This window comes from Hyla sarda, chromosome 4, assembly GCF_029499605.1.
Source record: "Hyla sarda isolate aHylSar1 chromosome 4, aHylSar1.hap1, whole genome shotgun sequence".
NCBI lineage: Eukaryota > Metazoa > Chordata > Amphibia > Anura > Hylidae > Hyla > Hyla sarda.
The window spans coordinates 14,074,317-14,092,404 of record NC_079192.1 but is presented as its reverse complement, the minus strand read 5'-3'; the positions used below and the strand labels follow the sequence as shown (position 1 = coordinate 14,092,404).

The window sequence follows — 18,088 nt, the reverse complement described above, 5'->3', positions numbered from 1 at the left end:
GGTGTCAGGTCGGAGCATTCCTAGATGAACAGTTTCCTGAAAAATGGATTGGCCGTCGTAGGCCAGTTGAATGGCCCCCAAGGTCTCCCGATCTGACCCCCTTAGACTTTTATCTTTGGGGTCATCTGAAGGCAATTGTCTATGCTGTGAAGATACGAGATGTGCAGCACCTGAAACTACAGATACTGGAAGCCTGTGCTAGCATTTCTCCTGCGGTGTATATAGTAGTATATAGCAGTGTATACGGATACTGGAAGCCTGTGCAAGCATTTCTCCTGCGGTGTATATAGTAGTATATAGCAGTGTATAGGGATCCTGGAAGCCTGTGCTAGCATTTCTCCTGTGGTGTATATAGTAGTATACAGCAGTGTATACGGATACTGGAAGCCTGTGCAAGCATTTCTCCTGCGGTGTATATAGTAGTATATAGCAGTGTATAGGGATCCTGGAAGCCTGTGCTAGCATTTCTCCTGTGGTGTATATAGTAGTATATAGCAGTGTATACGGATACTGGAAGCCTGTGCTAGCATTTCTCCTGCAGTATATAGCAGTGTATACAGATACTGGAAGCCTGTGCTAGCATTTCTCCTGTGGTGTATATAGTAGTATATAGCAGTGTATACGGATACTGGAGGCCTGTGCTAGCATTTCTCCTGCGGTGTATATAGTAGTATATAGCAGTGTATACGGATACTGGAAACCTGTGCTAGCATTTCTCCTGCGGTGTATATAGTAGTATATAGCAGTGTATACGGATACTGGAAGCCTGTGTTAGCATTTCTCCTGCGGTGTATATAGAAGTATATAGCAGTGTATACAGATACTGGAAGCCTGTGCTAGCATTTCTCCTGTGGTGTATATAGTAGTATATAGCAGTGTATACGGATACTGGAAACCTGTGCTAGCATTTCTCCTGCGGTGTATATAGTAGTATATAGCAGTGTATACGGATACTGGAAGCCTGTGCTAGCATTTCTCCTGCGGTGTATATAGTAGTATATAGCAGTGTATACGGATACTGGAAGCCTGTGCTAGCATTTCTCCTGCGTGTATATAGTAGTATATAGCAGTATATAGAGAAGAGGGTTGCATTGACAATCCAACACAATGGGCAGCACATTGAACACATTTTATAAGTGGTCAGAAACCTGTAAATAACTCATGAAAGAATAAAGTTACGTTAAAACCAAGCAAATCATTGTTTTTCTTGTGAAATTCCCAATAAGTTTGATGTGTCACATGACCCTCTTTCTATCGAAAAAAACTAAAGTTGGATTCAAAATGGCCGACTTCAAAATGGCCGCCATGGTCACCACCCATCTTGAAAAGTTTCCCCCCTCACATATACTGATGTGCCACAAACAGGAAGTTAATATCCCCAACCATTCCCATTTTATTAAGGTGTATCCATATAAACTATCTTTACAGCCCCTGTAGCATAGTCAAATAAAAAATAATTCCTGGAATATCCCTTTAACATCCACTTTAACTGTTCTTCTGCATCATGAAACAAAGCTACTACATTAATGTTAGTTAAAGAAAAAATTATATAACTACCGTATTTATGGGCGTATAACACGCACTTTTTAGGCAAAAATTTTTTGCCTACAGTCTATGTGCGTGTTATACGCCGATACACCCCCAGGAAAGGCAGGGGGAGAGAGGCTGTCGCTGCCCGCTTCTCTCCCTCTGGCTTTCCTGGGGTCTAGAGCCCTGCTGCCGGCCCTTCTCTCCCCCTAGTTATCGGCGCCGCTGCCCGTTCTGTCCCCCCTGACTATCGGTGCCGGCGCCCCACTGCCGGCGCCGATAGCCAGGGGGGGGAGAAGCGGCGCCGACAGCCAGGGGGAGAGAAGGGGCAGCGGCACCCATTGCCTGCACCGCTGCCCCGTTGCCTCCCTTCATCCCAGGTGGCATAATTACCTGGGTCGGGTCCGCGCTGCTGCAGGCCTCCGGCGTGCGTCCCCTGCGTCGTTGCTATGCACGAAGCAACGACGCAGGGGACGCGCGCCGGAGGCCTGCAGCAGCGCGGACCCGACCCAGGTAATTATGCCACTGGGGATGGGGGGAGGCAACGGGGCAGCGGCGCCGGCAATGGGTGCCGCTGCCCCTTTCTCTCCCCCTGGCTGTCAGCGCCGCTTCTCTCCCCCTGGCTATCGGCGCCGGCAATGGGGCGCCGGCACCGATAGTCAGGGGGACAGAACGGGCAGCGGTGCCGATAGCTAGGGGGAGAGAAGGGCCGGCAGCAGCGCTCTAGACCCCAGGAAAGGCAGGGGGAGAGAAGCGGGCAGCGACAGCCTCTCTCCCCCTGCCTTTCCTGGGGATGTATCGGGGTATACAAGCGCACACACGCACCCTCATTTTACCATGGATATTTGGGTAAAAAACTTTTTTTACCCAAATATCCTTGGTAAAATGAGGGTGCGTGTTATAGGCCAGTGCGTGGTATACCCCGATAAATACGGTAATTCTTAATTTTAAGGTTGAAAATAAACACTGCACACCTTGCTTATTTTAGGACATGTACATGCTGGCGTACGCACTATATTTTAAAATTAAGTTGTGTTAAAATAGAATAAGGCAAAATTATTGTGGAAGAATTTTTACAGACTACATAAATAACCCATGTGTAGCACAACATTTTTTTCCTTAAAAAAAAGAAAAAAGAAAAAAGAAACATCCATAATGATAAAGCTTCATTCACATTTTGGGGTGTATAACGTGGTTGACTCCTTTCGGTCATAGAATTGAACGGGTTGTGCTGCGCCCATTGAGGCTGGGTTCACCTATGTCCGGCATCCGGCATAGGTGAACTCAGCCTAAATCTCGACGCAACTGATGCCACAACTGATGACAACTTGTCATCAGTTGTATGGCATGCGGCGTCCATTGTTTCTGGGCAACGGACAGGGGAACGCAGAAAGCTCCGGCGTGCCCAACCATCCGGCGTCAAAATTGAGACGCTGGATGATTGTGAACTGTCCCATTCAAATGAATGGGATCAGTTCTAGCATCAGTTTCCCTCCGGTGCACGCCGGAGGGAAACTGTGCCGGACGACTGATATCTGTGAACCCAGCCTAACAATATAGGTCGGCATCCTGTTTTTGGCGGGATGCCAACATAAGAACGTAGAGTGTTCCGACCCTTTAGTTTTCAGAGCCCAACCACAGATGGAACCATTACAATGCAGCAGCCTCAGGATTGTGGGCTGTGATGTCGGCTCTAAGGGAGGAGAAGGTCTGTAAGGGACAGTCACTCAGTTATGCAATAGGAAATGGTGCTCTGAAGCGAAATGTCAGGAAAGTGCGCAAAATGTATCAAATGCCCTGTGACCGTTTTAGGCTACATTCACATCACTTATAGCATACTGTTGCTGTATCATTTAAAAAAAAAAAATTTCGCCTAAAGGGGGGGAGACACCATCGTATGTATTTTAATGCTCAATGCGTTTTGCATTGAGTGTAATGTTGGAAAAACCGTGTGTATTAAGTTTGAGAGATCCCAAAACCAGACAGTCCTGTGCCCAAAACTGTAGTAGACCACGGTTCTGTGCACAGGAAAAATAATGTACAAGATCAAAACAGTAAACAACCGGATACATCTAGTCATGTATGGTTTGGCTGTTGGCTGTCCGGGCATGCTGGGAGTTGTAGTTTTGCAACATCTGGAGGTCCGCAGGTTGAAGACCACTGGTATAGGAGGTAATACTCACGTGTCCCCGCCGCTCCGGACCCTGGATGTCGCTCCATCGCTGTCTCCGTGTCCCCGACGCTCCGGACGTCTTCTTCCCGGGGATCCTCGCTCTCTGTCGCCGTCATCACGTCGCTACGCACGCTGCTCCTATTGGATGATGGGACGGCGTGCGCGACGACGGGATGACGTCGAAGGAGAACGCCGGCCATGCAGGGGATCCCGGCACGGAGCAGACACCGGTGTAATTTCACTGCGGCGGTCCCGAACAGCCCGACTGAGCAGCCGGTTAGTGTCACTTTCACTTCAGATGCGGCAGTCACATTTTGTCGCGTCGTCTGAGGGGTTAATACAGGGCATCGCGATTGATGATGTCCTGTATTAGCCGCGGGTTCTGCCCGCTATAGGTGTGTATTCGCCGTATAAGACGCAACAAATTTTCAACCCCCCCCCCCCCCCCAGTTCTGGGGAAGAAAAAGTGCGTCGTATATAGTGAAAAATACGGTAAAGGTGGACAAAAATCGTTCCCCTGCAACAATAATAATAAATTCCCCCATTATGTGATAATCTCAGGTGTGAACACTCGTCTATTTTAGTTGGTGAAACCATATAAAAATTCAATAAAATCCGCTAGCGCAGTGTTTTTAAACAAGCCGTTACCATGGGTTACCACATGCCGCCGTAACTTTTACGTTAACTTGGCTTTAAAATCTCAATCCCTTACCGGCACAAAGCAAAGTTTGCTCGGTGCACCGGATGTCTGGGATGCTGCAGCCGAGATCACAGGGTCCCAGTGGCGGGACCCCGGCGATCAGATATCTTATCCCCTATCCTTTGGATAGGGGATAAGATGTGTAGGGGCGGAGTACCCCTTTAAGGGTAGGTCCATACTACATTCCTGCCCCCATTAGTTGTATCTGTCGGCATCCCACAGAAATTGGGATGCCAGTGTATACTGCAAACGGGAGCAGCGGACCCAATGATTTTTCTGGCCGTATCCGCTATTTTAAAAGCAGTTTTTGAGTCCAATGTGATCGTACCCTTACAAAAGAAATGGAAACAGGGGGAGATTTATCAAAACCTGAGTAGAGGAAGATTGGTGCAGTTGCCCATAGCAACCAATCAGATTGTGTCTTTCATTTTTAAAAAGGGCCTCTGGAAAATGAGGCAGTCTGATTGGTTGCTATGGGCAACTGCACCGCTCTTTCTCAGCACAGGTTTTAAAAAAAAATCTCCCCCACAAATCCTAGTGTGACTCCTCCTCATTACTAGATGAGAAGTAATGGTGAAGGTCCAGCTGAGTGTAATAAGGCATCAGGTGGGGCGGTGTTGGTGTGATGGGGGAGGGGTATAAAGCTCAGCTCCCTCCACCCTCTCCTCATGTGACTTGTCCTGTAGTCAGGATGGAGCTGTGGATCAGGTGGAGTTGTCTCTTAGTGGTTCTGCTCTATGGATCAGGCTTTAGCAGTGCCTTGGGTAGACACCGGCGCCAGTCCAACACTTGGAGAAGTAACCAGCCTGAATGGGGATCTCCTAGAAGACTTGGACAATCTGCCTCTGGATTAGGTTCTTCTAGATCAAACCCTTGGTCTCAGACTGGTTCAGTCTCTGGTGTTGGGTCTGCGAGAGGTTTTCTGCCGGTGTCTGGATGGGGCCCTGGGTTTGGTAGAGGAGACTACCAGTCCCGACAGCTTCCACCACAATCCTCCTCCTCCCCTATCAGTGTGCAGTGTAATGAGGACAGCATGGTGGTGACTGTGAAGAGAGACTTCTATGGGAATGGGAAGCTGGTGAAGCCCTCAGACCTGTCCTTGGGTTCCTGCCCCCCTGGAGCTCAGACTACAGATCCTGTTGTGGTTTTCCAAAATGACCTTCAAGACTGTGGGAACATCTTAGAGGTGAGTGATCACTGAAGAACATGAGATGTTCTCTCCAGTATGGTGCATATGACTGGACATGACAAGTCCAAGTACTCTAAAGTTCTCTTATATCAGGTATTTGCTATTGACTCGCGGAACGGTTTTGTTTTAGTGGGTGAAAATATTGAAACTTGGAGATGTGGCCTCTCTACACCTACTTTTATGTACATGATATGAAGTTCTAGCTGGTCACACTCAGTTTAAGGTTCTGTTCCAGATACCAGGAAGGTCATATCTACGGGGGTCTTCATATCACATTTAGTTGTTAGTCCAAGTGTGACCCAGATACCTAATCTTGTCTTCTCTCCAAGATGACTCCAGACTTGCTGATCTACAACTCCGCCCTACGCTACACCCCCACCACCTCCAGCAATGTGCCCATCATCAGGTCCAACTCTGCTGTGGTTCCCATTCAGTGCTTCTACCCAAGGTGAGTCTCCACTACCAAACCACCTAGTAGTGGAGTGTCCATAAATGTTGGGTGGTTTTGTAGGAAATTTCTCAGAAGCTTAAAGGGGTACTCCGCTGCTCAGTGTTTGGAGCTTGTGACGGCATAGCCCTGCCCCCTCATGACATCACACCCTACCCTCTCAATGCAAGTCTATGGGAGGGGGTGTGATGGCCGTCACGCCTCCTTGCATTGAGGGGGAAGGGTGTGACATCACGAGCTCCCGATGCCGGCTCCAGCGCTCGGAATAGTTTGTTCCAAACGCTGAGCAGCAGAGTACTCCTCTAAAGGAATGTCTTTTACTGCCTGAACTGGGGGCAGCATGAAACTGGTGCAGGGTTCTGGAAAATTAGCTGTGAAAAGCACTTTTGAGTAAATCAGTGTTTCAAGACCAAAGTCGCTCCACCTTCAATATTGCATGGGTTTGGGAAGTGCAAAACAGTGACTGGTTCTTTCCTATCGAGGTTTTATTCTATTGCTGCTTTCAAAAAACAGCGCCAATCTTGTCCTCAGTCTGTATATGGTATTACAACTTGGCTTTATTTACTCTAGTAGAACCAAGCTGCAATACCCCACGCAACATGAAGACAGGTGTGGCGCTGTACTTTTCCAATCCTGATAACATAGCAGACATCCAACCCTGACATGCCAATCTAGTGTATAGCATCACCACAATCATTGGCTGGAAGCAAATTCCAGAACATCTATTACTTGTGACTAGTGTTGAGCGGCATAGGCCATATTCGAATTTGCGAATATATGGACGAATATTCGTCATATATTCGCATATTCTCGTTTTATTTTCGCATATGCGAAAAGTTGCATATGCGAAAATAACATATGCGAAAATTAGCATATGCAAAATTAACATAAGCAAAAATTTGCATATGCGAAAATTAGCACACCAGTCTCACACAGTAGTATTAGAGCCTTCTTTACACCACACAACCTGGAAGCAGAGAGGGGTGATCACTGTGATGTGTACTGTGAAAAAAAAAATACAAAAATAAAAAATATTCATAATTACGAATATATAGCGCTATATTCGCAAATATGCGATATTCGCGAATAAAATTCGTATTGCGAATATTCGTGAGCAACACTACTTGTGACAAGTATCAGTAATGCACTGAATGAACTCATTAAGAGTGTTTCTTGTCTAGACACGGTAATGTGAGCAGTAACGCCATCAAGCCAACATGGATTCCATTCAGCACCACGGTGACCTTAGAAGAGCGGCTGGCCTTCTCTTTGCGTCTCATGACTGGTAAAGTTTTTTCCTCTTCTAGAGTGGCTCAAAGTCTCTTGGTTTATACTAATACTCCAGTATCTTTTCAGCGGACTGGAGCGCTCCCAGTCCATCCCTGGTCTTCCAGCTTGGTGACATGTTCTACATAGAAGCCTCTCTGGAGACCCAGAACCATGCCCCAATGATCCTGTTTGTGGACAGTTGTGTGGCCACCATTACCCCAGATGTGGCCTCCACTCCTCGCTATGAGATCATCTCTAACCATGGGTGAGTTACTACCATCAATACTGTACAGGTCTTCAGTCTATTGTCTACAACTAATCTGTTCTACAGGTGCTTGGTGGATGGGACGGAAGAAGATTCCTCTTCAGTCTTTGTTTCTCCAAGACCCCAAGCAGACAAGCTTCGCTTCATGGTGGATGCCTTCAGGTTCACCAACAATGCTGCCTCTCTGGTAAGGTGCATCTTATGATCTGTACTTTAATGCTCTCTACATAGTTTCTATTTAGGCTGACGTCAAACACCTATTGTCCAACATCTAACCAAAAGTGCCTGTACTTGGTTAGGATCAGATGATGAATCTGTTTTACCAGACCTGTAGTACAACTTCTGCACAACAAGAGCTTATAGTAAGATAGTGTGGGCTCTAGATAATGACTAGTCTTGGTGGTTCTAGATCTATATCACCTGTTCCCTGAGAGCTGCTGCCATCAACCAGACCCCTGACCCAGGGAACAAGGCCTGCTCCTACAACAAGGCATCCAACAGGTAAGATCCTAGACAACTTGGTGAGTATCCAGGATCAAATTAGGTGTATCTGATAACGATGGTGATCTCAATGTCTTCTAGTTGGTCACCTGTGGAAGGACCAAGTGGGATCTGTCAGTGCTGCACCACCGGGACCTGTGCTACTGCTGGGGGCCAGAGATCAGCATGGGGCTCATCCCTTGGGAGGCAAAGAAGACCTTGGAAGAGAGATGTTGGTGAGTGACCATATCTTGCACTACTGTCTTGGAGAATCTTCATATGGGTTAGATGGTACATTAGATAAAGTTGGTTTTCTCATTTGTTCAAGCCTAGGTCCTCCCACTTGTGGCTCTAAATGTGTTAAACTAAAACTCAGCATGTATTGCTTGGCATAAGCCCTTGTATATGTTAACTAATTTTTTGTCTTAGTTGGTGTTGCTGTAAATATTCTAACACTTCTTCTTCTGTCAGGTTCTCATGTGGAGGAACATGGCCTGGCCACACTGGGTCCTCTTCTTCTAGTGACCGGAGCTGAGCCTAACCAGATGTCCCGAGCAGGAACCGCCCAAGCTTCCAGGATGAGTGCGGGACATGGACCTCTACAGCTGTGGGTGCTGGTGGCCGTGGGATCTGTCACTTCAGTGGTTGTTGCCGTGGCTCTTACTGTGGCTGTGAAATGTCTTCTGAGAAGATCTTCTGCTAAAGAATCTGTGTAGAAATAAAATGCCTTTTGATAAATTCTGGTCTTTCATTTGGGTGATACTTGGTGTTGTAGAAACATCTGGGACTATGGTGGAGAGCTATTGAAATCTCTTTATTTCTATATATTTGGTTTTAAAATTAGTCATTACAAAGTATAATTGGTGGTGCAAAAAAAGCCCTCATATTGTTCTGTAAGTGGAATATTTAAAGCGTTATGGCTTAGAAAAAAGGAGGAAGAGTGAGAAACTCCATAGGGGAAAGTTATCAAAACTTGTGTAGAGGAAGAGTAGGGCAGTGTCCCATGGCAACCAGATTGTGAAGATTGAAAAGCAATCTTCACAATCTGGTTGCCATGGGACATTACCATGCCATTAGATTTCCTTAAGGGGGTTAGTGAGTCTTTTATAGGATTGAGACTTGAACAGTCTGTGGTAGTGTCAAAGGGGACATTTATCAAGGTGTGTGTAATTTTTATTTATAAATTTCTCTATCAATCTTGGTGCAATTTCATGTCACTGGCACAAAGTGTACAATGTCTTGCTATAGTGATTTTTGCATAGACTTGGGTACACACTTTTGCTTTCACTTGACAGTGGAGATTTATGAAGTGCAACTCAAGTTTCAGATTTGCCGCAATGCTCTCAATTACACAAAACCTACACAAGACCTGGATGACAAAACTGCGGACAAGTTGCATGGGTGAAAAAGTCGCAGAGAAGGAATCGTACAAAGTGATGGTCTGTAGTGACACTTCAAAAATGTGTTCGCCCCATCTCATGTCCTGCACTATTAAATACGTTTTCATGTACACCATCAGAGCCTGTGTATAACAGCAGTGCAACTACACACTGTGGGGGACACTTATCAAAGTCTTCATACTGGTTGGCTGAAGTCTGATCTATCTGAGGCAGTGGAGAACTGAGTACCATGCAGGGTTAATAGAGGGAAATTTATATAAAAAAAAAAGTTTTCCCTCTAAATTTTGGCGCAGGCACTTTTGCTACAAATCAAAATGTTGCAACGTATTGGAGCAAAGTGCTCTAGTTCAGAATACTTCTGGTTTTGCCATCTGCAATGGGTAGGAATTTAGTGTCTCTCCTCGGTCTGCCATTTCAAAAATTGACACACTGGCAAGCCACACTTGGTGATGGCGCATAGTCAAATTTCATTGGGTAGGAGCGTTGCATGACTTTCCACTTTTTTTTTTTTTTTTTGGTGGGAGGGGGGTAGGGGTTTGGTGGGACACTAATTACATTGTAATGGCAACAAATCACTGCCCCAATGGCTGGAAAAAACTTGGCTGTGAGACTTTTTACCAGTGTACACTAATCTGGAACTTCAGGTTCACTTGTTCTGCTTTCAGACTAGGTCAGGATTTCCCAAGTGTTCTGCGAGTACCCCCCCCCCCCCAAACAGCTCATGGTTTGAGAATATCCCATAAAGCGAAGACTGGTTGCACTGGCCAAAACCCCAAGACTAAAGAAATCCTGAAACATGACCTGTTGTGGGTACTTGGCAACACTAAACAAAGACATCAAACAAAAATCTGCCGCGGGAAGGCATGTGATGTAATGGCAGGTCTATTGTTATGGTGGAGGCCTAGGTGAGATGGGATAGTGACCCCGTACACACCAGGCTCAGTGGGGGATTTATCAAAACCTGTGCAAAGGAAAGGTTGCCCATAACAACCAGTCAGATCGCTGCTTTCATTTTGCAGAGGCCTTGTTAAAAATGACACAATCTGGTTGCTATGGGCAACATTTCCTCTGGACGGGTTTTGATAAATCTTCCCCAGTATGAGTGAACAGAAGCCTTTAGCTTTATCGAACAGAAGCCAAACAAACTGTAGACTTGCATATGGTCTTATAGGAGGAGATTTACTAAAACCTGTGTAGAGGAAAAGATGACCAGTCGCCCATAGCAACCCATCAAATCCCGTCTTTCAGAGGCCTTTTTAGCAATCTGGTTGCTATGGGCATCTGGTCAACTTTTCCCAAGCACAGGTTTGGATAAATCTTCCTCATCGACTTTCAGTAAATCTGTATAAGGCTCGGTCCATACTGCATTAGGGTATCCATTGGCATCCTGCCGAAAATAGCATGCCAACATATACTGTAACGGAGGGCCAATGTCATGGATATCATTCATTTCAATTTCCCAAACAGTCACCATTTGGGCCATATGCCCAATTTTCAGCATATTTAAAAGGGTGGTCGCCTGCATTGTCCAGTCCGCTGAAAATGGCGCATATGGTCTAAATGGTGACTCCGTTCGGGCCATAGAAATAAAATGCATCCATTGTTCTCCGTTACAGTATACAGTGGCTGCCATTTTCGGCAGGATGCAGAAAGATACGTCTGAGGGAAGCCATAACACAGTGTAACCTAGCCTTAACGTAGGTTCACAATACGTTCCTGCCCCCATTAGTCATATCTGTTGACATCTTGCAGAAAACAGGATACAGACATGTTCTATTAAAGGGGTATATACATCTTATCCCCTATTCAAAGGATGTATGATCACTGGGGACCCCCGTGATCTCGGTGCAGCCACTGTCATTCTGTGCCGGGAGCTCTGCCTCCGAGACAGGGAAGTGATGTCATGACCACGCCCCCTAGTGACGTGTCTACGGCAGTCACTCCACGTCCCCTCCATTCATATCTATGGGAGGGGGCGTGACTGCTGTAGACACGAATGGAGGGGTCATGGTGTGATGTCACATACCCGTCTCAGAGGCAGCGCCCAGCACAGAATGCCGAGAATGCGGGGATCCCCTGCAATCATCCATTGTATCCCCTATGCTTTGGATTGGGGATAAGAAGTATAAAGCCAGAATACCCCTTTAACAGGAGCAGCGGACCCTGATGATTTCTATGGCTGTATTCGCTATTTTAAAAGCGCAACAACCCCCGTCATGAGTCCGCTTAAAAAAAGTGCACATGTCCACTAATCCTGTTAACAGTATATCGTCAGCATCCCATTTTCGTCAGGATGCCGCCTAATGGGGGCAAGAACATAGTGTGAATTTTCCCTTACACTTGCTCAGGTATTCAAGGCAGAAGGGAATCAACACCACACTCACCCAATTACTTATGGCCCCCATTTTAGTAATCAGTGGGGCTCCCAGCACCCAGACCTTGACCCATCAAAAAAATTCTTACATGCCATACTTTGCCCAAAGGATAGTTTCACTTTAAAGTCAGCATGAATGTGCAAATATAATTGCCCAAAAAAATTAGTGCATGACAAATATTAATTTTGCGCATGTTCCAATCTTTTTCCGTGACAAAAAGTGTGGTGCTCGCCATGTACTCCATTTTCATAGCTTGATATGTAATATAATATTATGGGAGTATAATGAGACTGCATTACTTAAATCAAATGGAAATGGTTCAGAAAACCATAAGTGATGGCCGCAATATTTATAAAAGGCTTCGATCATGGTTGGCGCCATTTTTATACACTTGGAAGAAGAAGAATAACATTTATCAAAGGGGCGTAGCCATATGACTCATGAAGGGGAAGTCATGTGATCAGACAGATGATCATTGGGTCTAATAGTCTCAGCATTGCCGTGGCGCTTTTTTTATGCAGTTTGGCCGCAATCAGCAGCCATGTTGTTCTATTTTTTAACCCTCACAACCCCACCAAAGGTAAAAGTCAGGCTATTACCCAGAATGCATTTGCTTGAATAATTCTCTCTGCATACCAGAACTAATGGCTAAATCATGATCAGAAGTAACAGTGAAGGTCCAGCTGAGTGTAATAAGGCATCAGGTGGGGCGGTGTTGGTGTGATGGGGGAGGGTATAAAGCTCAGCTCCCTCCACCCTCTCCTCATGTGACTTGTCCTGTAGTCAGGATGGAGCTGTGGATCAGGTGGAGTTGTCTCTTAGTGGTTCTGCTCTATGGATCAGGCTTTAGCAGCGCCTTGGGTAGACACAGGCGCCAGTCCAACACTTGGAGAAGTAACCAGCCTGAATGGGGATCTCCTAGAAGACTTGGACAATCTGCCTCTGGATTAGGTTCTTCTAGATCAAACCCTTGGTCTCAGACAGTCTCTGGGTTTGGGTCTCCAAGAGGTGTTCAGTCTGTGTACGGATGGGGCTCCAGGAGTCTTGGCGCAGACTACCAGTCCCGACAGCTTCCACCACAATCCTCCTCCTCCCCTATCAGTGTGCAGTGTAATGAGGACAGCATGGTGGTGACTGTGAAGAGAGACTTCTATGGGAATGGGAAGCTGGTGAAGCCCTCAGACCTGTCCTTGGGTTCCTGCCCCCCTGGAGCTCAGACTACAGATACTGTTGTGGTCTTTCAATATGGTCTTCAAGACTGCGGGAACGGGTTAGCGGTGAGTGATTTTGTTGGAAGACAGATTTCTTCTATTCTCTAATGGTGTGCAGGTCTGTAGTGTATGATGGGACTTAAAGGAGTAATCCTTTCCTGAAAAACTTCTCCCCTATTCTAAGCAGAGGGGATGAGTTTCTGATCGGGGGGGTGTCTGACCACTGGGGTCCCCTGCAATGTTCTGTACGGGGCCCTGGCAGCCCGTGGGAAGGGGGCATGTTGACCACCGCACAAATCAGCGACTGACGCACCCCCTCAATGCAACTCTATGGCAGAACTGTAGTGCTGTATTGAGTGGGTGTGTCGCCCACTGCTTCGTGCTGTGATCAACATACCCCCTTCCAGCAGGCTGCCGGGGATACGTTAAAGGAGTAGTCCTATGGAAGGTCTTTCATCTCCGTGGTTGAAAGGATTTATCTTTTTTTCTTAGATGACTCTAGACTGGCTGATCTACAGCTCTAATATCCGTTACTCCCCCACCAGCAATTTGCCGATCATAAGGTTCAACTCTGCCTTTGTTCCCATCCAGTGCCTCTATCCAAGGTGAGTCTGTACAGTGGGTGCTTTATAAGAGTGCCTTGTAGCAGTAGGATGACTCTGTGGGGGAGAGGGCAAAACTCTTCCTCCTCCTCTCCCCCAACACTCTTAAAGGGTTGGTTTCATGTGCAGTTCTCTTAAAATAAAATTAAAATAGCTTTGGGACTGGAAGTGGATCCACTGAGTAGAAGCTGTTTCTAACTCCCGTTGGCTCCATTTCTGGCTTTGGCTCAAAACTGCAATAACTGCCATAAACCGCAAACTCTCCCTTACGAAATTACGCTTCCAGTACTTTTTAGCAGCTGTATGCTACAGAGGAAATTCTTTTCTTGAATTTCTTTTTTGTCTTGTCCACAGTGCTCTCTTCTGACACCTGATGCCCATATCAGGAACTGTCAGGAGCAGGAGAAAATCCCCACGGCAAACCTATGCTGCTCTTGACAGTTCCTCTTGCGAACAGAGGTGTCAGCAGAGAGCACTGTACATGGCAAAAAATTAATTCATGAAAATAATTTCCTCTGTGGCATACAGTTGCAAAAAAGTACTGGAAGCGTAATGATTCTTTAATATAAGTCATTTACAAATCTGTTTAACTCTCTGGCATCAGTTAATAAAAAAATAATAATATTCCACCGAGTACCCCATTAATACACCAGCAGAATGCAACTTGTACATAGCTGACTAGGTTCAGCCCACTGAAATGAATGAAGCCCACTGCAGTTCACCACAGTATGTATCCCATTCTTGGCACTAAATGGTAATACCCTATCTTTAGTAAGTGTCTTCTTAATCATAGTTTTTATTGTACTTAGGAAGGGTATGAAAAGATTATCTACTAGAAGTCTGGTTGGCTGAGCATTCATACTTCAATTAGAAGACTCGTGTATGACCTTGAATGCATCCAACCATCTCCCCCCCCCCCCCCCCCCCCCTCTCTCTGTTCAGTTCTCGCTCTTCTATTGTATCTCCTTAAGTCTTTCTTGTCTAGACATGGTAATGTGAGCAGTAACGCCATCAAGCCAACATGGATTCCATTCAGCACCACGGTGACCTCAGAAGAGCGGCTGGCCTTCTCCTTGCGTCTCATGACTGGTAAAGTTTTCCTCATCTAGAGTGGTTCAAAGTCTCTTGGCTTATACTAATACTCCAGTATCTTCTCTACAGCGGACTGGAGCGCTCCCAGTCAATCCCTGGTCTTCCAGCTTGGTGACATGTTCTACATAGAAGCCTCTCTGGAGACCCAGAACCATGCCCCAATGATCCTGTTTGTGGACAGTTGTGTGGCCACCATTACCCCAGATGTGGCCTCCACTCCTCGCTATGAGATCATCTCTAACTATGGGTGAGTTACTACCATCAATACTGTACAGGTTTTCAGTCTATTGTCTACAACTAATCTGTTCTACAGGTGCTTGGTGGATGGGACGGAAGAAGATTCCTCTTCAGTCTTTGTTTCTCCAAGACCCCAAGCAGACAAGCTTCGCTTCATGGTGGATGCCTTCAGGTTCACCAACAATGCTGTCTCTCTGGTTAGTGTTCTCTACAGTTCCTATAACATAAAGTCCTTGTCAGTTTATTTGCCTTTTAGGCTGGGTTCACACTACAGAATTTTCTTACTGAATTTCTTCCTTTGCCATGGAAAAACCATATTACACTGGCAGATCCAACATGTTAGGAATCCTTGTGCAATCAAAGCCTCATTGATTTTAATGAGTTTCTGGTTGGGATTATTTTAAGTGAAGAAATTCTGCTGTGTGAACATGGCCTTTAAGGGGTACTCCACCCCTAGACATCGTATCCCACTGCTGGTGACCCCTGCAATATCGGCTGTGGCACCCCAGACATTCAGTGCACGGGCCGAACTTCGCTCTGTGACCGATGACTGGGAATGTAGGGGGCTTGTGACGTCACGCCCCCTTAATGCAAGTCTATGGGCATGATGTCACGAATATTCGCAATTCAAATTTTATTCACGAATATCGCATATTCGCGAATATCGCACTATATATTCGCAACTACGAATATTCGTTTTTTTTCTTCATTCACAGTACACATCACAGTGATCATCCCCCTCTGCTTCCAGCTTGTGTGGTGTAAAGAAGGCTCTAATACTACTGAGACTGGCGTATGAATTTTCGCATATGGAAATTTTCGTTTATGCTAATTTTCGCATATGCTAAAATAAACACGAATATGCAATTTTAGCGAATATATGACAAATATTCGTGAAATATCGCAAATTCGAATATGGCCTATGTCGCTCAACACTAGTCACGAGCCTTTGACGCTGCACCAGACACTCTAAACTTACATCGGGTGCAGCAGGGAAATTACAGGGGTCCCCAGTAGGGATCAACCGATATTGTTTTTTTTAGGGCCGATACCAATAATCGGTGGAGGTTAGGGCCAATAGCCGATAACTTATACCGGAATATCGGTATAAGTTATCGGCTATTTATCCCCCTCGACACTGCTGCAGAGCCTTGATTTAAAGCGGGCGCTTTAAATCAATGCACTGCAGTGGCTTTTGCGGTGCCATAGGCCACCACCACCCGCTTCTCTCCCCTACCTGTCAGGGTGGTCCGGGCCAGCCATCCTTCCTGTAGTGTCCGGCGCCATTCCGGGTGGAGGGTGAACCGGTCTGGGCTGTCCTTCTTCTTCTCCGGGGGTCCTCTTCTCCACTCCGGGCAGGCTCCGGCCTAGTAGCGCTGCATAGACGCCGCTGTGCAGTGATGCCCGTGCGCAGCGACGCACCTGACGTCACGGCGTTGCGTCGTCTATGCAGCGTACTAGGCCGGAGCCTGCCCGGAGTGGAGAAGAGGACCCCTGGAGAAGGACAGCCCGGACCGGTGCACCCTCCGACCGGAATGGCGCCGGACACCACAGGAAGGATGGATGGATGGCCCGGACCACCCCCATTACGGGTAAGTTTATTTAATTTTTTTATTGACTCGGAGGGTGGGGGAGGGGCCCGACCGATATAGCGGTATGGACAAAAATCCATACCGGTATACCACCCAGCGCTACGGTGGGGGGGCATTATAGGCTTATCGGCAAGGTAATTACCGATAATGCCCAAAATTGTGATTACCGGCCATACCGATAATCGGTCGATCCCTAGTCCCCAGTGGTGGGACCCCTGCAATCAGACATCTTATCCCTATCCTTTGGCTAGGTGATAAGATGTCTAGGGGCAGTGTACCCCTTTAACTCCTATTGTCTATAAAAGCTTCAAAAAAGTGCTCATACTCGGTTGCCTTTATGAGGGATGGTACTGTTTCACAAGATCCATAATACAAACATCTTTGCAAAACAAGTTTCTAGAAATGTGTGGGTTCTTTAACACTGCTACTTTTTGGCTGTTCTAGATCTATATCACCTGTTCCCTGAGAGCTGCTGCCATCAACCAGACCCCTGACCCAGTGAACAAGGCCTGCTCCTACAACAAGGCATCCAGCAGGTAAGATCCTAGACAACTGGGTGAGTATCCAGGTCAAATGATAACATGACCTTAGATGGTGTATAACAATGGTGTTGGATGATGCAATGGGGATCTCAATGTCTTCTAGTTGGTCACCTGTGGAAGGACCAAGTGGGATCTGTCAGTGCTGCACCACCAGGACCTGTGCTACTGCTGGGGGCCAGAGATCAGCATGGGGATCATCCCTTGGGAGGCAAAGAAGACCTTGGAAGAGAGATGTTGGTGAGTGACCGTTTCTTACACTAATGTCTTGGAGAATCCTCTATGCATTGGACTGTACACTCGATAAGACATGTTTTCTAACATTTGTTTTTTAGATCTGTCCTCCCAGGTGTTCATTTCTCAGTATGTCTTGATGGGAGCATAATGTAGTATCTGTAAATAATGGTCTACAACCTGACACTGCTTCTTCTGACAGGTTCTCAACTGGAGGAACATGTCCTGGCCACACTGGGTCCTCTTCTTCTAGTGACCGGAGCTGAGCCTAACCAGATGTCCCGAGCAGGAACCGCCCAAGCTTCCAGGATGAGTGCAGGACATGGACCTCTACAGCTGTGGGTGCTGGTGGCCGTGGGATCTGTCACTTCAGTGGTTGTTGCCGTGGCTCTTACTGTGGCTGTGAAATGTCTTCTGAGAAGATTATCTGCTAAAGAATCTGTGTAGAAATAAAACACATTTCGATAAATCACTGTCTTTAACGAGTCTTTGAAAAATTACCTGAACTATTCCTTGTTTGGAAGGTTATTTGTGGTGTCTACGGGTTGAATGACGTGAAATTAACACTTTGACGCCAGGGCACCATTAGCCTATACACAGTCCACAGGCCAAGCTCAGGGCAATAAATACTCCGATACAAGGTTAGAAATAGAAGAAAAAAATCCGGGATCTGTTGGCGCATGCCGTAATAATGTTCAGCAATCCAGTGTGGATGTAAATTCTTCTTTATTGCCAGATTTTAGATGCGTTTCGAG

The 18,088-nt window shown here is 46.4% G+C and overlaps 2 protein-coding genes across 2 annotated transcripts; both read left to right on the top strand.

Annotated features, from left to right (window-relative positions):
• Positions 1-4,973: 4,973 nt before the first annotated feature.
• Positions 4,974-8,767, top strand: LOC130367265 (zona pellucida sperm-binding protein 3-like). The gene is made up of 8 exons (XM_056569670.1): positions 4,974-5,586; positions 5,919-6,037; positions 7,219-7,322; positions 7,394-7,571; positions 7,638-7,758; positions 7,981-8,072; positions 8,154-8,287; positions 8,523-8,767. Exons 1-8 carry the CDS (start codon positions 5,026-5,028, stop codon positions 8,765-8,767), a joined length of 1,554 nt encoding a protein of 517 aa, XP_056425645.1. The 5' UTR covers positions 4,974-5,025.
• Positions 8,768-12,614: 3,847 nt separating this feature from the next.
• LOC130367264 (zona pellucida sperm-binding protein 3-like) lies at positions 12,615-17,780 on the top strand. Its single transcript, XM_056569669.1, has 8 exons — positions 12,615-13,103; positions 13,530-13,642; positions 14,625-14,728; positions 14,801-14,978; positions 15,045-15,165; positions 17,005-17,096; positions 17,206-17,339; positions 17,536-17,780. The coding sequence occupies exons 1-8, from the start codon at positions 12,615-12,617 to the stop codon at positions 17,778-17,780; spliced, it is 1,476 nt and encodes a 491-aa protein (XP_056425644.1).
• Positions 17,781-18,088: the final 308 nt, after the last annotated feature.